The sequence below is a fragment of the Polistes dominula genome, unplaced genomic scaffold (assembly GCF_049000335.1).
Source record: "Polistes dominula isolate Pdom_NZ unplaced genomic scaffold, Pdom_raw_medaka contig_73, whole genome shotgun sequence".
In the NCBI taxonomy this organism is placed as follows: domain Eukaryota; kingdom Metazoa; phylum Arthropoda; class Insecta; order Hymenoptera; family Vespidae; genus Polistes; species Polistes dominula.
The window spans coordinates 4,970,996-4,997,345 of NW_028300951.1; the positions used below are offsets into that span (position 1 = coordinate 4,970,996).

A 26,350-nucleotide genomic window follows, 5' to 3' on the forward strand; every position below is an offset into this window, starting at 1 on the left:
TTTTTCTTAATATCGAACCAACTGCGCATTAGCGGTAACATAAGATCACCACTTACTTCACATCATATAATTTTACATTGTCTGAATATACCAAACATAACTTTTGTCTTTTTATTTTCTCTTTTTTCTTAATATCCTTTTAAAGGAAAAATAATTATGGTGGGTCACCCTTATCACTCAGGGGTATAAGAAATATAAGAAAAACTATTCTCATACCTACCGAATATACACAAAAAATTTCACATAAATCGGTCAAGTCGTTTCGGAGAATAAGAATAACAAACACTGTGACAGGGGAATTTTATAGAGATAAGAAGATATTATTGCAATTATGGAAAAATTGTGTTTACATAGCATTAAATGTATTCAAATGTTTTGTGAAATTCTTATATTAAATACAAAATAAAAATTATAATAAAATATAAATAGTTTTAATTTAGAGAGCGTGTGAATAATTATTATGTCAATTAATTAATTGCAGGTTTAAAATGGCTACGTCATTAGCAGAGCAATTGAAAAAGTTGAGAGTTCCACAAACTACATTATTATTACAAGAACGAAAACGTTTCAGTTTATTATTTGATCCTAAAGAAGCTGCAAGTTTAGAAAAGGAAACAGTGTTAAGCATTGGTAAAATGTTCATCTTATTAAGGCATTATATTTTGCGCGTTGTTGAATGATTAAATATTAATAATATAATTTTTATATTTCAGGTCAAAGTGGTTTAGATGAATTGATTAAGTTAACTAACTTATTTATAGAATTCAAAGATAACTTATTTGCCCAGAGCTCTATTAACTTTGAGCGTTCGATCTATGATGCTAATGTTAATAAAAAGCTCGATAATGGAATAGAAAAATTTTTGATACTACTTTCTCCATATTTTCTCTTAAATGCAGCTCACAAGGCTCTTGAATGGTTGATATATAGATTTCGTATACATCAATATAATAAAGATCAATTTCTTCTTTTAATTTTACCATATCACGAAACTCGTATTTTTGCCAGGTACGTTATAGCATATATTTAATAGTTTTATTATTAATTTATATCCTAATGTATGTTTTGTTTTTTAGAGCATTGCAATTGGTAGATCTAACAGAATCAAATGATAAATGGCGTTGGCTTAAACCATTACAGAGGCCAGGAATACCTTTGTCCTCTGGTACACTTATAAACCAAGTTAGTACCGAAAATGGTCTTTTAAAAATGATTTGCACGCACGTTTCTACAGCAACAAAGATATACGGAGAGCAAGCAACTGCTTTGAATACTCTATACTCATTTTATACTACAGTATTAATTGGTGCTATCAGTATTTTACCAACAATCAAAGAAGTTCAATATGGTTATATGTTACCAACTCTTTTAAAAGGATTATCTAGTGAAATTCCAGATTTTGCTTCTAGCAGTTATATGATTCTATCAAAATTATTGACTAAAGTTAAACTGAAAGATGATATTATGGAAAAATTATTATTAAAAATATTTAAAAAACCATGCCTTGGAAAAGAAGCAGTGCTTTTTCTTTTATTTTTATTTGATTCTGCATTTTGTCGATTGACATATTTACATGGCAGTGTTGTACATAAATTGGCAAATCTCTCCTGGTTTACAGAAACGATTGTCAAATTACAATCTACAGGTATCAACGTAACAAGACTCATAATTCCATTGATAGAGACTGCATGCCATGAGATTCTGATGAACCCAACAGAAACTCAACTAATACAGAATTTGGTAAATGATATAATATCTTCACTGAAATTGGAAGATAGTGCAGTAGATGTATTACTACCAAGTATTTTAAAAAGAATTTCTCTGAAAATGAAGTATCTAGAGAATATAAAGATTTCTTGATTCATTTATATCGATCATTGGAGAGAAAATATCCGGAAAGATTTGACAATTATTTAAAAAAGTTGATAAAATACAACGAAAGAGATAATACTTGTAAAGAAGAATTAAGATTTCTCCCTTCTTGGCCGTTTGGCGCGCATGACGCACATGAAGCAGTGAAAATATTAATTAGACTGGTTCATGCCAGTTCAGAATACAGAATAATAGCGTTAGAAGCACTCGCAAATGACGATGTAATTATTCCCGAAAGTTTGCAAGAAATTTTTAGAAATACCTTGAAGGCTAGATTCAGTGATAATGAAATAAACGTTATCAGAACTTTACTTTCATTTCCTGTAAAACGATTAACAAAGCTACTTTCTACCGACATAATAGTCGATGAACTAATAATTTTGTTATCGACATGTCACAATGATAGTAGACAAATATTGGCTAAACCAGCATTAAAAATACTTTTAGAATTATGCGACGATAGTGACGATACGAGTATATTCATTATAACCTTGCCATATTTATTTCCTAATAAGGAGAAAGACGTAGAGGTTGCTATGGAAATTTTATTGTCCAATTTTGCTAAGAACAATAACTACATGCAAGCGGTTAAAAATGCCGTTGGAAGATCGCCAACCGCAGAAATGATTACTTCAGCAGTATTTACAAATATATTAGAGGCTAAATTATTGCCGCCAACAGAAAATATATTGAATGCTATGAAACAACAGATTTCTCATGGCGATGCTGTATCAGTGTTCTTTAATATGATTTTGTTGGGATCTGTTTGCAGAGTACCCGTTGGTTCATTAAAACCAGAATTAGCTAGAGAAGTCATTGAATTAGCTACAGAAATGCTTAGAAAATATCCGCAAAAGAAACTATTGCCAAATTGTAATAATTTAACTAGGAGCGATATACAATCAGCATTGGAATTAACTTCGAAAGATATCTTACCACTGCAAGTTGGTACGTACGTTTATGAGATGGTTCACAGACGATTGGATTTCAAATCTTATTCTCAATTGGATTTTGACAATGATTCAGATCGTAGTCATCTGATATTACGTCTTCTTGAAATATTTTTCGAAGGTATGAGCAACAAGTATCATAGTAAACATTATTCAAGATGTTTACAGATATTTTTTCAACGACATTTTACTACGATGAAGGATTTAATTCGCTTCATATCACAATTGTTCATAAAACCTGTCAACGTCCAAATGTCATTTCATTGTTTGCAAATATTATCAATATTTTTGGAAGAATCTCAAACTATGAAATTGGCATTACAAGATAATGTTTTTCTAACAAATTTACTTCTATCATTGGCAAGAGAACACAATGAGTGCAGAGTCATGGCAATCAACATTTTAAAGAAATTAACTCAAACTTTTAATTTAACGATGGAACCATTTTCAGTATTTCTTCAAGAATTAGTGAAAAGAAGTACAGAAATATCTATGGATCCTAATCAACTATCGTTATATCTCTATCTCTTACTTTCACCAGATCCTGACGTAAACAGTCAATTCAAATCTGATAAACGAGAAAAACTACAAAACGTACAAAAAAAATTATTTGAAATAATTGTGGATCCGGTAACACCAATGTACGTTAAATCGCAGTTATTAAACATCCTTATTCATGTAAATGGACCAGAAATTTTAAAAGATCTTGCAACTCTTGGTCTTGATTTGCTTGAAAAATTAAGTAAGGATACCAAACAGGAATCTGTTGGAAATGCTTTGAATAATATTCTTCAACGATTTAACGCTGTAACAACAAAAGCACTGACCGATGAAAAAGTGTGGAAACTTTTTGAAATGAGCATATCGAACTATGAAAATGTAATACAAGTTAATGATATATTTTATCCTCCAAGTGTGATTCTCTTGAAGCAAATAGATCTGTTGTTTTTCGAAAGTGTCGGCAAAGTTTCCAATCAAATGCAAGGAAAGATTCTTGGGATACTACTGGACATTGCAACGGATTGTGACGTTAGTAATGTAATATCGAATGTCGACAAAGCTGTTAGAAGAATAAGTATGCATGCTCAACTAATAATCGACGAATTACAAAATATGAAAACGTTTAACGAAACTACAAATGAAAATGATCAGAACCCAGTCAGAGCAAGACGATTGAGTAAGCGTCATACTATTCCTAATCCAATGATGATCAATAGCAGAAATTGGAAACGCGGAGTAATTCTATTAGAATTCGTTCAATGTGCTGAAAATATTCAACAAAAAGAACTACTCTACCCAATTTTATTCGATTTACTTAAAACATGTCTTAGCTTTGAAGAACAAAGCCCCATCGAATATACGAATCAGCTAATATTATCGAATATTTATCAATTATTAATCGAGAAACTTCCTATTCGTGACGGTTATCTTCAAGTAGATTTGATAGCACAATGCATTAGGAAATCAAGAAATCCTCAAACACATTATCACGCATTGTTGGTATTGGTGGAATTGTTAAAGATCGTTGACGTTAAATTCGCCTTTCACACGATTATGCCTATATTTACGTTCATGGGTAGCTCGGTTGTTAGACAAGACGATGCTTATTCAATACAAATTATTATTAAAACATTAGAAACCGTAATACCAATTGTAAATGTGGAGAATAATGAGATTCACGTATGTGAAATTTTAAGAACATTTATCGTTTCATTACCAGATATACCAGAACACAGAAGAACGCCACTGTTTGTAAAACTTTTGCAATTACTCGACAATTATCTTCATTTATATTATCTGTTAACATTCGAAAGTTTTGTGCTTTCCAAAAGTCGTGCCGTTAATGACCAAACGCCATCTCAAAGACTAGAATTTGCGTTAAACATTTCGAAAGAATTCGAACCGAAAAGATTGCTACAAGTTTGCGTTAAATTGACACAATTTTTGAAAGATTTGCCGATCGATATTGAGGAAGAGAAACATCAAAAAGAAGCCATACTATCCTATCCACATAAACATATTTTTGATATCACCAAGAATACACCGAAACATCTTAGACACTACAAATTCGTGTTAGTCCAATTTCTAAGGAATCTTTTATCATCGACAGATTTCATTAGTCGATTTGCCGGATACAGTTCAAAAGAAGTGGATGAAATGAGGCCATATTACGATGTTCTGATAATTGAATTACTACTCTTGATACACACTACTTCCAAAACTGCAGATTTATATTTATACCACGGGAAGCCTATAGTCAAATATTGGAAGGTTCTTTTACATCATCTTTATGACGTGCTTGATCTTGTTAACAATCTTTTACCAAACAATATATTTTTATTAAGCGTAAATAAACTTTTAAATCACGAGTTACTAACAGTCAAAAAGAAAGCCTTAGAATTGCTTAATGCAAGGCTGCAACAGAAAAAGTTTAACGAAGAGGATCATGTCAATCTATTAGAGTTGACTTGTTCGTTGTCAAACATTATCGACATTAACGTGAAATCAGAAAATCAAGAAGGTGAAATCGTCCAACAAACCGTTTTAATTACTTTCAAGTTGTTGGCTAAAATACTGGCAAACAAACATCCTATGATATTCAAACATGTAAGTAATACAATTTTATTTATTAAAGATCTAATGATAAGTATTTAACATTTTAATGTTATTTCTTTTATATTATAGATTCTCGACTTGACTACCGAAGTATTAAAAACACGAAACGGTCCGATTTTAGGAAGTGCAGCATTATGTGTTGGAGAATTATGTAGCTGTTTACGTACTCATGCTATACAATCATTGAACAAATTTATACCTGCACTTATTAGTTTAATAGAAACTTATTGCCACGAAGAAATACCCGATGTAGTTACAATCAGTATCATTAGTGCCTTCCAGAAGATCGTGGAATCGGTTGGAAATTTCTTATCACATTACTTGGATCAAATTTTGTACGAGTTAACTCGATTAAATTCATTTTACACCGACACAGATCATCCCAAGGTATTTATTTATCGAGAAACTTCATTATTTTTTTTTTCCTAATTTTCCTTCGTTTTTTTCCTCTTTCATGTGAAATATTGAATTTAACACATATAGAAACGCAGACAGACAGATACATATATATATTTTCTTTTTTTTTTGCAGATTGGTGTAGTGGTTTCTCGTTTAAAATCAATTACACAAAAATTAGCAAGTTACGTACCTTTGCGCGTTTTGTTACCGGCTATTAATAAGACATACGATAAATTATATAAAAGAAATTCTTACAAATGTATACCGCCACTTTTAAACATACTTTCTGAATCATTTGTTTCAATACCAAGTGCAGATTTAACTGCAGCTATACCAGATCTGACAAGCTTTTTTTTAAAAGTATTTCAATTTCGTGAGGATATAGTTTCTAGTGATGACCTTATGAAAATTGACGGTGTAGATCTATTTAAAAATATTCAGATTGTTGAAGAGAATGCTGGTAAAGCTTTAGTAGCGTTAGTTTTGAAATTAAGCGAGGCCACTTTTAGACCTCTCTATTATAGATTCTATGATTGGGCAACAAGAAATTCAGATCACAAAGAACGAAACATTACATTCTTCAGGTATGTTTAAATAATTTTATTTATTCTAATGACTTGGATTTAACTAATCAATTAATAATCCATTGTTCTCTCTTATGTTCTTTTTTTCATTTTTAGACTTTCAGCTAACATAGCAGAATGTTTGAAATCATTATTCGTTTTATTTGCGGGCAATTTCTTGCAACATGCAGCACATTTATTAACCAACAACAATCAGTTCGTTTCTCAAGAATCTAACGAATATACTTTAACCGAAGAGTCCAATAGGATCGAATTGGTGGAATCAATATTATTAACGCTCCATCGTGTGTTTACTTTTGATGCTAATAATTTTGTCAATCAAGAACGATTCGACACATTGGCTCAACCGATCGTTGATCAATTAGAAAATACTATGGGTACGAAGGAAGAATATATTAAACGTGCGAACGATTTGATAGTGCCTTGCATAGCTTCCTTCGCAAGTGCTATACCAGATGATTCGTTGCATAAATTATTGGTTTATCAAGTCTTATTAAAAACTAGACACGCTAAAGCATATGTCAGAAGTGCTGCTTTGAACGCTCTGGTGAGATCAATATTTCTGATAATTATTCGTTTTGTTATTAATTTTTTGTTTCTTAAACACATCTCTTGCATTTCATTTGTGTTTTATTTTGTTTACGTTTGTACGTTTGTTACGTATCGATGGATAAAAGTCATATTATTTTCTTTTGTGTTTTTTTTTTCAGATTGAAATCGCTCGGAAATTAGGAGAAGATTTTATGCCTTTACTACCGGAAACTGTACCTTTCTTAGCAGAGATGTTAGAAGATGAGGACGAAGCTACAGAAAAATGTGCACAAAATGCAGTTAGAACTTTGGAGGAAATTTTAGGAGAACCATTACAACAATATTTCTAATTGCAATTTATTTTTTTGATCCAATCTAATCGTCATTCTTTGTTCTAAGAGGTTTAAAATCTGTTTGCGGGACATAATTTTTGTAATTATTATGTATGATTGATTGATTATTTCTGTATCAACTTGAAACAACAATTGCAATGTAAATAGATAGACTGTAAATATATTTGTATATTTATTACTTAATATATAAATGTTTTTACATTTAATATTTTATATTTAATTGCAATATATGAGTTATTATTTCATACTTGTTCATTTGATTTAGGTACATAAATAAAAAAAGAATTTTAATTTTCTTTAATCTAAATTTAGCAAAAACCAGAGTTCAGTTTGGATGTGCTGGTTTTGAAAAATGTGTATACCTGTATATAGTATGTAAAAAGTATGATAAATATTCCTTTTAAAAATTATTAATTGAATTAGTAAAAAGATATAAAAGCGATTGATTCTTGTTTATTATTAAATTCTAATATAAATATCATATCTGTACTTAAGAAGTTAAAATAATTAAGAACGAGAGCTTGCTTACACAATCACGTGCGAGAAACGTTCGTAAATTTTATATTTTGTCTGTAGATGTCTCTCAAGTCGCATGCTTTTTAGGGATCCTATAGGAGGGATGCGCCATTCATATTCAGCTCATGTGCCATTGGCTGAAAATTTTGGGGGACCGCTTGAATTTATAATAATTTTTTCCTGTAACCTATTCTATTTTAATATAAATTTTTAATTATCATTAAATATAGTTCATTTTTTTTCTGTATTTGATGCAATTCATTATTTCATAATTATTTCAATGTTTAAATCATTCACGCGCAAAATCAAGTTCCGGTCCCCCAGCAATGTACATGGCGCATCTCCTATAGGATCACTAATACTTTTTAAACGTAATAATGGTAAAGACTTAACATTTAATTTATCATAATCATTAAATGATGAATACATCAAATAAAATATTTGTAAACGTACAAGGAGATCGTTCTAGAATTTTATACTCGTCACCTAACTAAAACGTCAGAAATCTAGAAAAAAATATAAATTACTAACTCTTGGATATAAAACTATTCATTATTTTTGTTGGCCAACATGATCAAGATTTAAATTGTGTTGTGAATAAATAACAGAAAGTTTACACGTGTTGTCATCTGCACTAAATCTATTTCATATATTAATTTTATTATAATTTTCATACTTTTCATTTTTTTGTTCTCATATGTCTTACATACAATGTTACTTCAGTAATTTTTTTAATTATTTTAAACACCATTTTTAATTTGTATGTGAAAACAATAATTTTTAATGAAATTATAAACAATGGGGGATATGATTGACGATATTATGTGTATTATTAACAAATGTCACCCTATTGAATCGGCGAAATTAAAAAGACAATCCAAAAAAACAGTTTCAAGTAATTCATCTTTAAAGAAAATACAGAATGATATTGAACAATTACTTGCAAAGAAATCATTCATCGCGGGTGGTGTTGAATATAGTAATTTAAATAAAATAATGGCATGTTGTAATTTGAAGGTATTTTTATTTTATAATATAGACATTTTTTTGCATGTGATTATTAATTTATGTATTTAATATATAATAATTGATTAAGATTTTTTTGTTTACAAAAGCTCTTTTTTTGTATAGGCTGGGGAAGAAATCAAAGCTGTATATAATCTTGCTGAATCTCATTCAATATTTCTTCGACGACAAATTCTACATAGACATTTAAAAACTAAAATGCGTGAAAAAGTTTTAAAAACACCTCAAGTGTATGGGCTTAAATCTGAATATACAAAACTTCATGCCCAAAATCCAGAACCCGAAGCAATTTTATTATCTAATCTTGTAAATCTTCCAAAAGGTAATGGTATACCTTTTTACTAATAATTATATTATTCTTTTAGTATAAGTATATCAATTCACTTTTCTTCTATTTTCAGAATGGTATATTGTACAAGTTACAGCACAATACGAAGACTTTTTGTATTTAAATTACAACAAGGATACTTTTCACTCTATAAATGCCCTACACATTACTATACTTCCAACTGAAAATAGCGTTATAAAACCACTATGTATAACTTTATCAAAACCGCCATCGAATACAAAGTATGATGTATGTAATGAAATTCAAGAAATTTTGGATAAAAATAGATCAAATCTGACAGCAAAATATGCAAATAAAGACTTATACTGGAAAATGCGTCTAAGACAAGACAATAAAATGAAGGTATTTGAATTATCAATGATATAAGTTGTTAGATAGTAGATATAGTTATTATTTTGAAAGATTCACAAATCTTAAATATATTAGTTTATTTAAGACAGCAGTTCATGAATTTGAATTCGCATGGTTGCGTGAATGGAGAATACTTTTTATGGCAGACTTCATCGATAACATGGATGTAGCAGCAGAAATGGAATCAATAGTTGATAAATTAATAACTGATTGTTTACCTTGGTAAATTATTTTTACAATAATCTAAATTTAATTCATGTTTTATTTTTAATTATTTTAATAAACAGCGATTTATGTTCTGTAGTAATAATCTATGCCCTCGTACTAAATGGCTGTTAAAAAAATAAGCTTGGGTGCATGTTTTTTAACAAGAGAAGAAATAGCACGAGCTGTTAAGTATATCCTTAACAATCAAGAAAAACTGGCAGAAAACTTGATACTTTCAATTTATGGAAAATTACCAAATTTACAGATATTACGAACTGCAAAAAGAAAAACTTTGGTTTTGATCATAGATGAAGTAAATGCATAGCCTTTAACACTTCATAAAAGTTTTGGATTTTGTTAATCTTTTCAATTTAATGTATATATTTTTTATTTTTAGCATTTAGATTTTTTGCCATTTGAATCTCTAGAAATTCTTAAAAATAATCCTGTTACACGATTTTCCTCCATCTATGTTGCATATACATTATTTAAACAACATGAAGATACAATGAAGGATGGATGTAAAATAGTTAAAATGAAAGATAATCTTGGCACATGTATAGTTAACCCTAGTGGCGATTTACTTAAAATGGAAAAACGTTTGGAATTATTTATAAACTATTGGTTAACAAGTTGGAAAAGCTTATACAATAAAAAGCCAGGAGAAGAAATGTTTGAAGATTCATTGGTTAATTATGATATACTTATGTAAGAGTTTCATTTATTTATTAATTTTTCAGATAACTAATTTTAAAAGTTTCATAAACCTGTTTTTATTTAAAGGTACAATGGTCATGGAAGTGGTATACAATATTTACCTGGAGAACGTATAGAAAAACTCAAGGTAAAGGCAATCGTGTTACTGTTTGGATGTAATAGTATTAGATTTGCCCCTGTAGGTGGACCTTTTCCTCCTTATGGTATTATCAATCAATATTTGATTGCTACCAGGTAAATTAGTACTATTTAGAATGTATGTAAAGGATACATACATAAGCATAGTATTATAAAATATTTTAGTATTGACCTTCATACTTTAATATTTTAAGCCCATGTGTTTTGGGCATGCAATGGGAAATAACAGATGGGGACATTGATAAGATGACAGCAAGTTTTATTAGCACTTGGATTCCATCTTCTCTCGGACGATCATGGTCTCACGTAGATATTGATGCTTGGTGCAAAGGCAATTTTAGTTAGTATATAAAATTCATTGCATATTTACATTACAAAGAAGATATCATACATTTACAAAATTAGATTAGAAATTAAACTAGATTTGCGCTTTGGCTAATAAATTTTAAGAAATATACAGTATATATATATACTTAGAAATATATATATTAGCACTTATATATATATATATATATATATATATATATATATATATATATATATATATCAATTTTTATGTTACTTATAATAACATTTGTATATTACCAGGATTTCTAAAAGATAGTCAGAAAAAAACAACTAAGATAACAACGGAACCTGAGATGTTGAGAGCAATATCAAAATCAAAAGAAGCATGCTCGCTATACATGACAGCAGCTTCAATAGTTACACGCGGTTTACCGATAAAGCTTGAATAAATGCATTATACACATGGATAATACTGCTGTCAATATATGTATGCACTTTTATTACATTTACTTGTGATGTTTCTTATTTGATTTTTTTTTAATTTGCAAAACTTTTAAAAAAATATAAAGTTTTAAAGTAGAGAAGATATTTCATGTATTATTTTATCACTTATTGTCTAGAAAAACCATTATCTCAAGTCCATTTTTCTCACATGATTATTTGTGGTTCTGGCACAGAACTCGAAATATTTTTATGTGGTAATACTTGACCGCCATTGATATAAAGCTCATCTTTAACTATTACATCTTCTCCGAGAACTGTTGTACCTTCCATTCGTACCCAACGACCAACAACACTACGCCAACCAACGATGCAACTATTCAATGAAAGGTAAATAATAAATTAAAAAATTTTATTGTTTTTTTTTTTGCGTTTTATACTCACCCATCAAGCCATGCATGCTCTTTTACTACAGCTGCTTTAAGAAGAGTAGACCTTTTAATACAACAACCATCAGCTAACGAAACACCAGGACCGATTGTAACATTAGGACCAATTCTACAATCTTTGCCAATTTTAGCTGTAGGATCTATTAAAACATTTCCCACTATTCCAGGTCCGGAATGTAATTTTTCAGGAGACTTTTGTCTTAACGAAGCAAGATACATACACATACCTATATAATAAAATATATATAGTGTATATTATATATATACGATATGTATATTTTAGGAATTTAGCCTATTTTCTTACGGATCTAACATCAAATGTACCTTTGAGAAAATCTTTAGGTTGTCCAACATCCATCCAAAAACCTGGTAACTCCATTGCATATAATTCATTATCTTCAGCCATAAATGGAAAAACCTCTTTTTCTATGCTCATAGGTTTTAGCTCTATTCTTTTTAATATGCTTGGATTAAATATGTACATACCTATGAGAAAAATGTGTATCACAGATAACACACAAAATTAATATTTTCATTTAAATGATATGATCAGTAATTTTGTAATTATATTTTGTTGCATTATTGTACCTGCATTTATTTTATTTGAGATAAATTCTTGAGGTTTTTCGATGAAACTTTCGATTTTACCGGTTTTGTCAAATACAACTACGCCATACTTTGATGGTTCTTCTACTTTAGTAACAACTATGGTACCTTCTTTACCATGACTTTTATGGAATTCATATAACTGTTTAAATGGAAAATCACAAATAATATCGGAATTTAAAACAAAAAATGGTTCATCTCCAGAACATAATATATCACGTGCTAGAGCAAGTGGACCGGCAGTACCCAAAGGTTCTGGTTCATGGGAAAATATTAAAGTAACTCCTAGTTTCTTAGCTTCTTCTTCCAAATCTTTTTCCATTTCCTCTGCTCTATAAGATACAGCTAATATTACTTCTGTTACATTCATTGCTACCTAAAAAAAAGAAAAAGAATATTATTTCTTTTTTCTTATTGTTTAGCAATATAAAATTATACAACAATTACAGATCATTAAAAATACAATAAACTTACTAAAGCTTCTATTTGATGTAAAAGCATTGGTTTGTTAGCAAATTCAACCAATGGTTTAGGTCGTGTAAGAGTAAGAGGACGCAATCTGGTTCCATATCCACCAACAAGTATTAAGGCTCTCATAACTTCTATTTTCATTCTTTTCGGATGCATTAGTATATATACAAAACAAGATACTAATATCAAATGTCTTTGATATAGTATCTTCCTCTCCAATGTCTTTATAACGGTAACAACTCGAGTAAGATTTATTTCATAAGTATCTGTCTTTATAAATAGGAAAATAAATGTTATTAAAAAATTATATTACTATAATTTAATATTTAAAATTTAAAACTTATTGTGATATATTACAGCATAGTATATTATATGACATAAATGATATTTATGTTGTATTTAACGATTTTTATCATTTTTTTTAATATTCAAATAAATAAATTACTTATTTGTACTAAGCTTTCAAAATAATATTAATACAAAATATTAATATGGTTAGGTCGCATGTATTCTAAATCATATATTTGAAATATGAATATACATGTGTGCACATAGATAAACAACAAATAACATTTGTTTCGACTTCATTAACAAAATAATATGTAGAATAATCACATACCTGTACTATGCACTTAAAATAATGAAGAAAAAGAAATTGAAATATTTATCGCTGATAAGCATTGCCACGTAACATTAAATTGCAGAAGTAGTTCGTGTATGTAAACACGTACTCAATCTACACATTGACATATTCACATAGAGTCATCATTTTCCTCATCGTTAGAGGAATGAACTTTTTTATACTTTTTTCTACTCATTACATTTGTGCGTTATCATTAATGTTTTTAAATGTTAAATTAAAAACTCGATTAATTGTCAATGCGAACATATATGAGTCGCTAAGCCAACGCGTATTTTCTGCCTCTTCATAGTTGACTTTTTATTTAACTGAGTTAGTATATATTGGGCAATATTTATTAGGCTGATGGTGACATAAATAGTCACTATTTAAAATATAATAATAAGTTACTACTCTTGCATACGGTTAAATTTAAAGAGTCCAATTACCTTGAATCTGATTGTTTTTTTATATCTAGTTATATTTCTAAATAATCATGATTGGTCATTGTGACCAGGGGCGGCTCATGCATAGACATTGCAAAACTACAGCACCCCCAATATTTTTGCATGTTTAATTTGTAATAAATTTTGACTATAATTTTGATATTTTATTTAAATATACGTGTATACTGTAATTTAAATGTGTATATCTATTTTAAAAGTGAACACCCCCGTGATTTTAAACCACGAATCGTCACTAACTGACTTATATCTGTAGAATATATATACATTAAATCACGTATGTTTTTGTAAATCTTCACAGTTATTAACTCCATGAACTTTCCTATTCTTTTGAATTTGAATATTACGTTGATAGATATTACATTGACTTCATGTACATTTTATTATTTGCACTTCAGTGATGAGCTTAAATCAAAATTCTTTTCTTGACATAATCCCTAACAGTGATTTTAATTTATAATTCTTTTTTTTTACATAACCTCATAGTGAGTCTAATATTTGAGATAAATTCTTGAGGTTTTTCGATGAAACTTTCAATTTTATCGGTTTTGTCAAATATAACTACGCCATACTTTGATGGTTCTTCTACTTTAGTTCTTCTTGGTCTAATTAACAATCCTTTTCTTTAGATTACCTCCAATGGTGAGTATTCTTTACATTAACAGCTATTTTGACTCCTACAGCATATGATATTCATCATTGAAATGTATAGAATTAAGTATAATAATCGAAATTGACATACAACTGACGTATACATATGACCGGTAAAAATAGTAAGAACATATTTTTTTGAATACAAATCAGTAGTGTACGTGGACAAGATATTCAGTCTTATCATAAAGAATATAATGTAGAAATTTTTGATATAAATATTACAGATTAAAATAACATTAATCATACATATAAGTTGTTACGGTAGTAATGCTTGTACAAATCTGTTATTATTTTACTAAATGAAAAAATATATACTACAATATATACTACATTTTATTAGGTGGACCGGAAAATAATGTCGTTTCTACATATGTCAAATTTTGTATATTTTTATCAAAAACCGATTGATTTTTATCAATTTGATATTAAAAATTTGCATACTAGATGAAGAAAGGTTGTTCATAACAAAGTTGATTATATTATTGATTAAAAATATAAATTTGTTAGAAATTTATTCGTGTGAATGTAAGGTTAGAAAGCGACGTTACTTTCCGGTCCACCTAATAATATATTATACCTTTAGTATGTATAAACAATATATATATAAAAGAATTAAAGAAATATAAATATAATTACAATTTCCAATTAATATTTATAGCTTTGGGCGTTCTAATAATATTTATTGAATAATATAATAAGTAAGAAAGATGCAAAAGTTTAAGCAAGCTCAAGTAGAAAATAAAATGTCTATTAGACGACATTTAGAAGCGATTGCTTCTCTTGATTCGAGTAGTGAAGACGAAGACATTATATGTGAGGAAGATATACAAAGGACGTTAGATGAAGTTTTATCAGCTTATAATGGTGAACGTTTAAACACAGAAAAGATTATGTCGTATTTGATTAACATTTTTCAATCTGGTGGTGCTATATGTTTAATATGTATTTCAACAGTAAAAAGAACAGATCCCGTATGTATCTCACTGTTAATTTATTATTTATATATATTTTTATTATATGTATATATATATATATATATATATATATATATATAAATATGTATATTTTGATGTATATTAATATATCTTTAACAGATATGGAACTGTTATAAATGTTATTCTTTTATGCATTTGACGTGTATTTTACATTGGATACGAGATACTCTAGCCCATAAACATGAACAAGGAATTAAACCAACTTGGACGTGGTAAGTTGTACTATTATATTTGTATTTAATATTTTATCTAGCGCTGAATAATAGAAGTTAATGTTTGTTAACAATCATTTCATTGTTAGTGAAAATCCGATGCATTCATAAGTAAAATATTTGATATATTAATTATAGAATAAATGTGTTCTCAAAAAAAAAAGTACAAGCTAAAAAGTTAAAAAGAGAAATGCCGAGTAATCGGTAGATGAAGTGTTAAAAATATTTTGCATCTTATTTCCAATAATATTGTAATAAAATGGTATACATATATATATTTCTAGTCCAAAATGTAGAGCAGAATATGAAGAAGATGAAATTCCAAAAGTCTACAAATGTTTCTGCAACAGCGTTGAAAATCCGTCTAATCAAACATGGATTGTTCCGCATTCTTGTGGAGAAACTTGTGGGAAATATTTGGAACCTAACTGTGGACATAAATGTGTATTGTTATGTCATCCTGGACCATGTCCACCTTGTGCAAAAACGGTGGTAATTAATTGTTATTGTGGAAAGCAGCCTGCCCGTCCATTGCGATGTAATATAAGTGGTTGGAGTTGTAATAACATATGCAATAAAAAATACGATCGATGTAACCATACTTGTAAAGAAATTTGCCATGCTGGAGATTGTCCACCATGTATGGAAATTCTACTAACGGATTGTCGTTGTAAAAGTAGTAGGCAAAAGAAAAATTGCAATGAAGTTACTTGGACTTGTAATAAGCCTTGTAATAGGCTATTGTCTTGCAAAATACATACCTGTGAAGGTATTTGTCATTCTATTAACGATTGTGGAGATTGTCCAAAGAAATTTAGAACTTGCCCCTGTGGTAAAAACCGATATACAGTTTCATGTAAGGAACAACAATTACTCAAATGTGGAAATACTTGTGGAAAATTACTAAATTGTGGTTTACACTTTTGCAACATGACATGTCATTTTGAAAAATGCGGTCAGTGCTTGGAGATGGTCAGAAAATCGTGTAGATGTGGGAATTTTACAAAAGAAATAGCTTGTGGGAAAGAATTTCACTGTAATAAAAAATGTACTCAAAAAAGACTTTGTGGAAGACATCTGTGCAATAAAAAATGTTGCGATTGTTTAGTAAAAAATACCTTTAATATATGTGAAAAAGTATGCAACAATCTTCTTAATTGTCAGAAACATAAATGTCTAGCAGCTTGTCATAGTGGACCTTGCTACCCATGCTCTCGTTCTGATATAATTCAATGCAAGTGTGGTAATAAAAAGATAATAGTACCTTGTGGAAGCAAAAGAAAAATTAAACCACCACATTGTAATAAACCATGTAAAGTACGCTCTATTTGTATTCATCCTGAGAGAGAGATCCATAAGTGTCATCAAGGTCCATGTCCGCCATGTAAGAAAATTTGTGGTTTAATTCATAAAAAATGTGGACATAAATGTTTAGCTGTTTGTCATAGTAAGGTTTGGGTCAAAACGAGCTTAAATAGTATACAAGGAGAGCCCAAAGGTCCATGGGAAAAAGAAAGATATATGATGGAATTAAAAACATTGCCTTGTCCCCCTTGTGAATTTCCTATTGAAGTAGAATGCTTAGGTGGACACGAAACACGTACATTGCCTTGTTATATCGCTAAAGCCGATTCTTGTGGAAGACCATGTGGTCAGTTACTAGAATGTACAAATCACACTTGCGAATTAATGTGCCATGATGTAAAATCATCAGAAGGAATGATTGGTAATACACAATGTATGCCATGTGAAAGACCATGCTCGTTTGCACGTCCCAAAGAATGTTTGCATAAGTGTTTAAAATCTTGTCATCCCGCACCATGCGACTTATGTCAACAATTAGTACGTATTTCTTGCCATTGTGGCATCAGTATTTTATATAGACGTTGCATAGATCTAACATCCGCAACAGTCAAGCAACGCGAAGAGCTGTTAAAGTGTGGAAATCAATGCCCAAAAAATGTAATTATAAAAAATAGCTCATATAAAAATAATAACAAGTTTAACTATATTACATATTTCTTTTGCAGTATCCATGTGGTCATAGGTGCAATGATATTTGTCATCCTGGATTATGTAAAAAGCCAGATGCATGTAATAAGAAAGTAAAACTATGGTGTAAATGTAAACGCATTAAAAAGGAATATGTTTGTTCTGTTATACAAGAAAAGAAAATTGTAGTTGAATGTGATAGTGTTTGTCAGTCACTTATTAATGAAAAAGATAAAGCTAACAAAATCAAAGAAATACAACGTAAACGCGAAGAAGAATTACGTAATCAGGAAGAAATCGAAAAATTCCAAAGAAAATTTAAACCACGACGAAAAGCAAAGGATAAATTGAAAAAAGAATTAGCGAATTCAAACGAGGAAAATAGTAAAACATTCATATTGGTTTTGATAACAACCATTTCTATAGCTATTATAAGTATTATTGTAATTTATGCTAACTTAAGTTAATTTAATATAGAAAACGTTGAAATTAGCAACAAAGATTAAAATTAGTTTTTACGATTATATAATTTTTATCTATAATAAATAACTATTGTATATGATACATTTTACTATATATATATCAATAGTTAAGCTATAAAAATATTTAGATTATAGATTTATAATATATAATTTTCTTATTTTAATTAATTTTGGTATCTACACTGTTTGCATTTTTATTATAAAAATATTATTATTATTACTGACTTTTATATACATTAATATTGATCATTATTAATAAAAAGTACCAAAGGTTGTGAAACAGTATAGAAAGAGGCGTGTATTTAAAATAGAAACAATGTATACACATTTTATAAATAGAATTACGTTACGATTATAAATTGTAATAATCTTTTGATTCTCCTAATAAGAGCTTCTATAAAATTACGGTCTACCGTTGAATACTCATTATGTATATCGATCAATTGCGTAATGAAACTATCCGTAAATATAGAAACAAGTCCTTGTTTTAATTCTGTTAAGATTTCTGGTGATATCTTTTTATCCAATATATTATCAATTATATTTCCCGTGGATGCTATAAAAACAATTATACAAATGAAGTATTGCTTTAATCAATGTATCCTCATTAATATATTATTAATGTTTCTTGTCAATTACAAAGCAACGAATTACACACATACCTTGCATCCTCTGATATCCTGACATTATTTGCATTGTGTAAAAATCTAAATGACTCCACAGTAGATATAAACTGTGTTCTATTATAAGGCAACAATACTTTATACTCTGATGTTTTTCCTTCAGCCGTTGATCAATTCGTTGCTCTAAGATAATGCGCTGTTTATCTATATCTAATTCTGCTTCTTCGTCAGTCATATACTAAAAAGAAATAATAAATGTAGTTATTACAAAATAACATCTTTTTGTGATTCTATTAATTCTATATAATTATTCATTAATAATATATATTACTTTTTTTAATTCTGTAGCAGTCATGTCTGATATCATATTTGATTTTGTAATCAAAGAAACAATGTGTGGTAGTTCATTATGAATTAATGCAGTTGTAGATGTGAGTTGTTCAACGATCAATCCTAAATGAACTTCGCCAGATATATCTTTAGTTTTACCTTCTCTTGTGCCTTGTTTCGGTGATAAATAAGGTTCAAAAAGAACATTTCTTACTTTTTGATTCATTGTACTATGTTGCATCTGTTACAAAAAATTATTTATTATGTTATAATTAATCTTTTTATTATATATTAATTACTTTATATATATAAGAAGTGCTTAACAATTTTGTACAAACCTGATTACGAGCATACAATAGAACATTCGCAACTATTTCTATGCAAGACATTTGTTGCTGATCTACATTTGTTTTATGATAATCCAAATGTACAGATGTTGGCTGCAATTGGAATTTGTAAAGTAATGAGAGCATTAATTTTTGTAATCTGTAAAGATGAGCACGTAATTCTCTCATTCCATTATCATCTTCTATCATATCATTATCGCCAATATCGGTAACCGTTAATCCCTCGTCCACTAATTTATACATATCTAAAAAAATAAGTTTAACAATTAACATCAAACGTGCAACTAGAGTAATACTTTCATTGATCAATATTATTTACCAATATTAGCGGATCTGGATACGACTCCAGTCAAACAAGCAATTTCTTTTAAATATAAAATATTCGCCTTTGAAAAAGCATTTCTTAATATCATTTCTACTGCATCTCGATGACTTTGTAAGAAGCTACAAACTTGTATAGCACAAGATTGATTTTCAGTTCCTAAAGTAGTCAACAATGAACCGCATAAATATAAAGCGGGTAAAAAGATTTGTTGATAACGTTGTCCAATTGGGGGTACAAAAGAATCAAGACATTCAATGTTCATATGAACATCCGGATGTTGATCAAAAACGGACATACTTGACATGCAAGATAAAACTTTACTTTTTAAAAGGCTTTCAGCACCAAATCTTGTTGAAGCCATTCTACAAAATGTTGCTAATTTGGCTTCATATAAATACAAAGGTCTTAATGTTTCAGGCTCTGGTTGAAGCATAAGCCTTAATAAATTATCTGATTGTAAAAGGCTGTCTATCATATGCTTTAAATATCCTCGACTAGTTAAATAAATCATCCATGAATTATCGTAATCCAATTCTAAGATTTTGTCTAAGCAAGACAGTGCTAACATTTTACATACATCATGACCACCAGAACAATTGTGACATAAAACGTCCATTAGTTGATTACCAAAGCTATTGATAACTTGTATTGTGGCATAACAGTGTGAACGTTTGTGAACTGTCATAGATCGATTGAATGAACTGTCCAATTGACTAACATACATTGTATCCATTACAGATGCATTCTCTGATTTTTCTAAGCCTATAACGCAAAGAAAGTTTAGAAGTGCAGCATAAAGATGCGTTAGAACTTTTTGTGAGGAAGCACTTGCACTTAAAATCCATTCTAGTACATGGCTAAGAATTATTTTCATCATCGTCGTATTGGAAGGGGACGTCGGAAGTAACTCTTGGTTCGATTGCATTGAAAAATAATTTCTCAAATTGACAAGTAACATCAATACTGTTCCGGACACAAGAGTTTTAATCTCACTTAATGCTTCACATGTTGTCATTTTTTGTAACAAATCATGTGATAAGTTAAGAAGAAGAGTTTGTCTTTGAGCTGCAGGAAGTTGTAAATTTGATGCTACAGAAAATAATATTTCTGTTGTTTGGCACCAGCCTTCTACAAATTTTACTGTAGCATATGATAAAAGTTTAGTTTGATTTTTTTTCAATGCATGAGCAAGTATCGATTGCAATTCTTGTTGCATTAATTTTCTTTGGGTTACTGTTGCACTATTCTGAGTAACCGTTAATTCATCTAAAATAAGAGAATGTAATTTTCGAACGTCGATAAGTTGAGGTCCTCCTATTAAAGTAGATGGAACGCTACACCGACCTAATACCATTTCAATTTGCGAAGGATCAAAAAATTCCCATGACTTTGGTGGCTCTAAGTATAGTTGAAAATCAATATAATGTAGAAGATCCATAAGAAGTTTCTGCGACGGTGAATTTTGATCTTTTTCTTGACTATAATTTCCAACTAAACGCTGAACAAGGGAACTTTGTAAACTTCCACCAGAGATTCGTAGTTCAATAGCAACTATTTTTAATAGCCATGACATACAACCAAGTTCAATTGCTTTATTTGAACCTTGGAAAGGTAATTTTGATAAGTGCCTTTGTACAAAATCTTGATTAGTCGCAGTTCGTAAGAATCTTAGAACTGGTATTGATGTCTTATTATTAGCCACTAATGTGTGCAAGTAACAATAACACATTTCTGTAATCTTATCACGACCGTTATCCAAAGATTGTTCTAAGATACCCAAAACAGAATGCAAGCAAGTTCGTGGAAAACCTAAAATTCCAGGTTGCTGGATAACTGTTTTTCGAATATCCTTAGTGATCTCAAATCCAAGCAAATAATGAGCAAGATTAGGTGCAGGCCGTGTAATACTTTGCATCATTAATAATAAAATTCTTTCTTTGCAATTTTCTACATCTGCTTTTTCATCATTATTTATATCATCCTCATTTGCAGGTGTATAATCCATATCTAAACACTCAACGAAACCATGCCTAATATTCGTTACCAACGAATTAGTAGCTGTAAATGTTGATAATAATTCTAAATCTGCACCTGGTTCATTGGCAACACTTTGTACAACTCCTACTGCGACATACGAATGTCGTGCTAGCCAAGAATTATAAGAGACATAATTAACAATATTTATCATATGATCAGGTTTTCCAGTCCGCATATTAACTCCTAATAATAAACGCGAAAGACCAGTTACGATTTTATTCATACTGGTTGCTGATGCTAACTGTGCCATGTATTGATGTTGTGTTTTCAAAGTCCGATCTAATATTTCCAAACAGCACAGCGTACTATATTCCAGATATTTTTTCCCAGGGAAAATATCATATGTATCAAACTGATGATATCCTTCATCAAGAATATAGAGTATTACATGAAGTAATTCAGAGTTAGTAGAATGTAATTGCGTCATTAAATGATATCCAGGAGCAGAATTGATTACAGTCATATCACCTCCTTGTAATTCAACTTTACATCCCATAAAATCTTCTAAAGATGGCTCGTATTGTTTAATCAATTTAGAAAATATTTTCAAACATCCATTCGCAACTTTCCATTTCTCCGCAGCATTTTTATACGAGCGTGTGTGAAATCTTAGAAATACGATATTAATAAGGAAATGTAAATAAGGATCAAATCCTGGATTTCGTTGTCCAACACCCAAAAGACGTGGAATTGGATAATCTGTCAAAATATCTAAAAGTTTTAACATTGCTCGTGTCAAAGGATATTCTTCATTTCTTGATTCAATTTCTTCCAATTCTGTTTGTACTCCTCGTGGTTGATAACTACTAGTTGTTGGTATAGTCGAAAGAATTTGTGCAGCTTCTAAACTTTGCCAAACTGTAGAAGAACTGTCTGGTGATCTTGCTAACGCAGCAAGAGTTCTTATTAAAACGCCTTTTAATGGAATTGGCATTGCACAGCTAACCAATCCTATTAGAGACTGAAGAACTTTCCAATTTGGATGATCACATATCGCTACTCTGGACATCTCATCATATTTTGCAATTATTTGTACGACTCTAAGCACAGCCTCTAATCCTTTAACTTCGTGAGGTGTGATACCTTTCGGGTGACTTCTTTGTCTATATACTGTATCTTGACTTGGTGGTAATTCTTGTCGTAAGTTATAATAATAGCGATTTAAAGAATTAAAAAAGTGATCCCAGGAAATTGTTGACGAAGTTGAAGAACCTGTTAAAATACAAAAAATGATACTTTTTATCTTTTCATATAGGATAAAAATAATAAGAAAGTATATCTTACCATTTGGTTTAAGAAAATTAAATGCTTGACGTGCAGCTGGAGGTGACGAAGCAAGGGATGCAATCATTTTAAGATATGATACAAAAAGACCAGCAGGAAGAATTTCTCCAGCTAATCGTATAAATTTAAATAAAGCAACTTGTCTAGGAGGTAATCGTCCAATATGTACAGAAGCAGAAACGTGAGTTGATTCTGAATGTTGACACCAATAATCCATAGCTAAATTTAATTTTAATGGATCTTTCTTGTATAGCTCAGCTATCGTCAGCAAAAGATACTCAAAGTGATTGTCTAAATTCATTGGTGGTTCTACACCTTCTTGCTGATAAGCTTGTATCAAACGCATTGATTCATCTGCTCGACTTCTCAATTCCTTAATTTTCAGTGGCATTAATAATATAAAATCAGAAAGAAGAGTATGAAAATAACGCATATAAAATTCCTCATGATGTACAGAAGTATTTTTTAATAAAATTTCGGCCATGAAATGGAAAACTTTATTAGATAAAGCTGTTTCAACCAAAATTTCATCGTCATTATTAATATGCTGTGGTTGATAAGTGTTGCTTATAGTTTTTAAAGTTGTTATGGCAACTGCTAAAGCAAATTGTACAAGTCCGCGCAATCCTGTACTTTCCCAAGTAATACTATTGGATAATATTTTTTGTTTTACATCATCTAATGCTCCTCTCTCCGTGATTAAAGGAATAGAGCTAATTATATCTGAAAAAACGTTTTAATAAAATAATATTCAAGAAAAACTTCATATTATCGAATAATAGAAAACAAGTTTTAATACCTTCACCATTTTCTCGATTATTTAATGGACTAAGATTTACAGCATATAATATGGCCATAATGAGAGCTAATGTTACTTTATCGGGACCACCTTCTCCAGCTTCAGATTCAATTTGACGTGATTGTAACACCGACAATAAACGAAAGAAAATAGATTTAGGTAAAGACGATTGGGCAGACCACAAATATAAAATATCTGCTAAATCTTGTCTAGTATCATTATAAAGTTTCATAACCATACGATGATGCTTCGCTCCTCCCAATGCTCTATTTTGTTGTAGAAGATCTTGTTCCTGTTAATAAGTCAAATAATATTATACTTTATATTATATCGTAATCTATAGTAGTTTAAATGAGTTGTTAATAAAAGTAACTATATTTCCATCTTACCTGTATGGGATCCATATCTTCTAGTAAAGTAATAATTCTATCTAATAAACCATCTTCTTGTAATTTATTAGTATATTCAGTAATATATTTTGTAAGAGTTTGTGGTGCATCGAGAGCCCAGCTATTTCCCATTCTAGCTTGCACTAAGGTCTTTAAAGTAGTAGTCAATGCTTTCCTCCCATCATAATACAAAAGTACAGCAGTTAAACCTCTGGTTAAACCAGGGTAATGTGGCATTTGAAGTTGGGCAGTACATAAGAGATCTAGAGCCATGAATTCATTCAAGTCATACATATCCGATATAATTAAAGTTTCATCTACCAATTCTTTTGATAGTACTTGATGTCCTAGACCAGGTAATGTTATACCATCTGTTACGCCTTTCTTAATTTCATTGCGGCTATTAATATTTTTTGGCTGATGAACAAAAAACACATAAGTTAATTTATATTAATTTATATGAAATTAAATTGTTACTTTTTTAATGCTATACTTACTGGATTTTTTAAGAGTGTAAAAAAATTCTGTCTATGATTTCTCAATGCTTCTATGAATTCATGATACTGAGGATCATGCATACTAGGTGCAATTGTAATGCATCGTACTACAAGATTTTGTAATTCTTTATATGGTGTCCATATATCTTCGGTACTCGTTTCTTCTATACAAAAATTTATTATAAATTATTAGAAACGGACATATATAAGTGAGCGAATTGAAAACTATAGCCTAGCCTAGACTCTATTTCTTTTTCAATCAAACTCACTCTGTCTTTAAACCAAAAATAATACAAGTTTATTATTGAGACTCAGAACTTGTCAACCCACCTACCTACGTACACATGTACACATATGTATGTATTTAGGGTTTCCTATAACCGATGATACAAGCAAGCAGAGCATGATATGCATTCACTTAACCAATTTTCAAACTTATTTTTCTCTAAAACAAAGTTTTATACGAACAAATTATATTCTATATTTTCGATTTAGTTTTTTATGTAGAATCATCATCTGCTCGCTTGTACGATAGTATAATAGTAATGTACAATGTAATTGATAAATTACAAAAAATTTAGCATATAATTGAGTTATCAGATAAACATGATAATGTAACTGATATTAAAAAGTTTGATACAAAAACAAGATTTTTTTATATTTGTAAATTACACCATAGTTTTTTATTTAGTCTAAATTAAATGATTAGATAAAAACATATAACAATATAAATATTAGGTTAGAATTTATACTATGGATATTCTTACAAAATCTACAAACAAATAATTACCTTCTGACATTTTGGTGATTTATATAAAACGATTTATAAACTTCAAATTATTTTTAGATAACACCAGATATAATTTTAATAGAATATTAACGTTTTTAAAAAATGTTGAAACACCGGTATTAGAGCGTGAACAGAATTTGCCGCACATTTAACTTACGGCCATGATTTCAACAGAAATTTGAACGTTAATTGGTGTAAAGTAAATATGTAAAGCTATCGGATCTCGTATAGGAAGTCAGTCAGTTAACATGCAGCAGGTACGAGGCGTTGGCGGGAAAATAAAAAATTCTCCTGATCACTTAAGCTATTTTAAAAGAAGTTGACGTAAATTTGCGAAAACAAAAATAAATGATTACGTAGGAGACGGTGAAGTGTAATTAATAACCTTATTATAATACGATAAACGTATATTATAGATACAAAAGTTTTAAAGCTATAGGTTTAGTTGATATATTTTGCATGGAGGTAAAATTAGCGGCTTCCTATTGGCTGCTTTAAGCATAATTAGTAGAACTCGAGGCGCGTACTGTGCTCGTGGTGGATGTTGAAAATAATTATAATCATATTAATAAGTATTAATAATTTATAAAAAATTCTCACTTCTTTTTCATTCGTTCTAGAACTTTCACGAATATTATCTTCAATAA

The 26,350-nt window shown here is 29.7% G+C and overlaps 5 protein-coding genes across 6 annotated transcripts; 3 read left to right on the forward strand and 2 right to left on the reverse strand.

Moving 5' to 3' along the window:
- l(2)k09022 (HEAT repeat containing 1 homolog l(2)k09022) lies at nucleotides 1-7,525 on the forward strand. Its single transcript, XM_089172179.1, is given in 8 exon segments — nucleotides 1-630; nucleotides 714-1,008; nucleotides 1,077-1,807; nucleotides 1,810-5,429; nucleotides 5,508-5,825; nucleotides 5,970-6,421; nucleotides 6,518-6,968; nucleotides 7,132-7,525. Coding segments are annotated over 8 exon segments (6,180 nt in total). The 5' UTR covers nucleotides 1-488; the 3' UTR covers nucleotides 7,303-7,525.
- A 704-nt stretch (nucleotides 7,526-8,229) lies between these two features.
- Nucleotides 8,230-11,384, forward strand: Sse (extra spindle pole bodies like 1, separase). Its single transcript, XM_015316062.2, is given in 10 exon segments — nucleotides 8,230-8,838; nucleotides 8,953-9,169; nucleotides 9,249-9,538; nucleotides 9,633-9,769; nucleotides 9,852-9,880; nucleotides 9,883-10,067; nucleotides 10,152-10,462; nucleotides 10,538-10,705; nucleotides 10,804-10,949; nucleotides 11,198-11,384. Coding segments are annotated over 10 exon segments (1,851 nt in total). The 5' UTR covers nucleotides 8,230-8,619; the 3' UTR covers nucleotides 11,347-11,384.
- Nucleotides 11,365-13,864, reverse strand: Gmppb (GDP-mannose pyrophosphorylase B). 2 transcript variants are annotated; one of them, XM_015316064.2, is made up of 6 exons: nucleotides 13,484-13,864; nucleotides 12,868-13,130; nucleotides 12,376-12,769; nucleotides 12,112-12,273; nucleotides 11,783-12,014; nucleotides 11,365-11,714 (listed from the first exon to the last, which is right to left on the reverse strand). In XM_015316064.2, the coding sequence occupies exons 2-6, from the start codon at nucleotides 13,018-13,020 to the stop codon at nucleotides 11,546-11,548; spliced, it is 1,110 nt and encodes a 369-aa protein (XP_015171550.1). In that variant the 5' UTR covers nucleotides 13,021-13,130; nucleotides 13,484-13,864; the 3' UTR covers nucleotides 11,365-11,545. The 2 variants fall into 2 exon arrangements, with proteins under 2 accessions (XP_015171550.1, XP_015171549.1); XM_015316063.2 differs by having other exon boundaries at nucleotides 12,868-13,134.
- A 224-nt stretch (nucleotides 13,865-14,088) lies between these two features.
- Nucleotides 14,089-18,641, forward strand: LOC107063906 (NF-X1-type zinc finger protein NFXL1). Its single transcript, XM_015316061.2, has 5 exons — nucleotides 14,089-14,589; nucleotides 15,260-15,572; nucleotides 15,696-15,808; nucleotides 16,093-17,770; nucleotides 17,839-18,641. The coding sequence occupies exons 2-5, from the start codon at nucleotides 15,309-15,311 to the stop codon at nucleotides 18,265-18,267; spliced, it is 2,484 nt and encodes an 827-aa protein (XP_015171547.1). The 5' UTR covers nucleotides 14,089-14,589; nucleotides 15,260-15,308; the 3' UTR covers nucleotides 18,268-18,641.
- Nup205 (nuclear pore complex protein Nup205) lies at nucleotides 18,555-26,183 on the reverse strand. The gene is made up of 10 exons (XM_015316060.2): nucleotides 25,704-26,183; nucleotides 24,914-25,077; nucleotides 24,417-24,833; nucleotides 24,028-24,319; nucleotides 23,229-23,951; nucleotides 19,902-23,156; nucleotides 19,574-19,827; nucleotides 19,237-19,476; nucleotides 18,945-19,143; nucleotides 18,555-18,838 (listed from the first exon to the last, which is right to left on the reverse strand). The coding sequence occupies exons 1-10, from the start codon at nucleotides 25,711-25,713 to the stop codon at nucleotides 18,624-18,626; spliced, it is 5,769 nt and encodes a 1,922-aa protein (XP_015171546.1). The 5' UTR covers nucleotides 25,714-26,183; the 3' UTR covers nucleotides 18,555-18,623.
- Nucleotides 26,184-26,350: the final 167 nt, after the last annotated feature.

What these genes read in the sequence shown, in the direction of transcription:
- Gmppb (XM_015316064.2), bottom strand. Translation starts at nt 13,020, where the DNA reads ATGCATCCGAAAAGAATGAAAATAGAAGTTATGAGAGCCTTAATACTT. An exon ending in ACCTAAAGATTTTCTCAAAG is followed by an intron (nt 12,015 to 12,111) that starts GTACATTTGATG and finishes TTTATTATATAG; the next exon opens with GTATGTGTATGTATCTTGCT. An exon ending in GAGCATGCATGGCTTGATGG is followed by an intron (nt 11,715 to 11,782) that starts GTGAGTATAAAA and finishes TTCATTGAATAG; the next exon opens with TTGCATCGTTGGTTGGCGTA.
- LOC107063906 (XM_015316061.2), top strand. Translation starts at nt 15,309, where the DNA reads ATGCAAAAGTTTAAGCAAGCTCAAGTAGAAAATAAAATGTCTATTAGA. An exon ending in ATTAAACCAACTTGGACGTG is followed by an intron (nt 15,809 to 16,092) that starts GTAAGTTGTACT and finishes ATATATTTCTAG; the next exon opens with TCCAAAATGTAGAGCAGAAT. An exon ending in GAAATCAATGCCCAAAAAAT is followed by an intron (nt 17,771 to 17,838) that starts GTAATTATAAAA and finishes TTTCTTTTGCAG; the next exon opens with TATCCATGTGGTCATAGGTG.
- Nup205 (XM_015316060.2), bottom strand. An exon ending in TTACACTCTTAAAAAATCCA is followed by an intron (nt 24,834 to 24,913) that starts GTAAGTATAGCA and finishes TTTGTTCATCAG; the next exon opens with CCAAAAAATATTAATAGCCG. An exon ending in TAATTTTCTTAAACCAAATG is followed by an intron (nt 23,157 to 23,228) that starts GTAAGATATACT and finishes GTATTTTAACAG; the next exon opens with GTTCTTCAACTTCGTCAACA.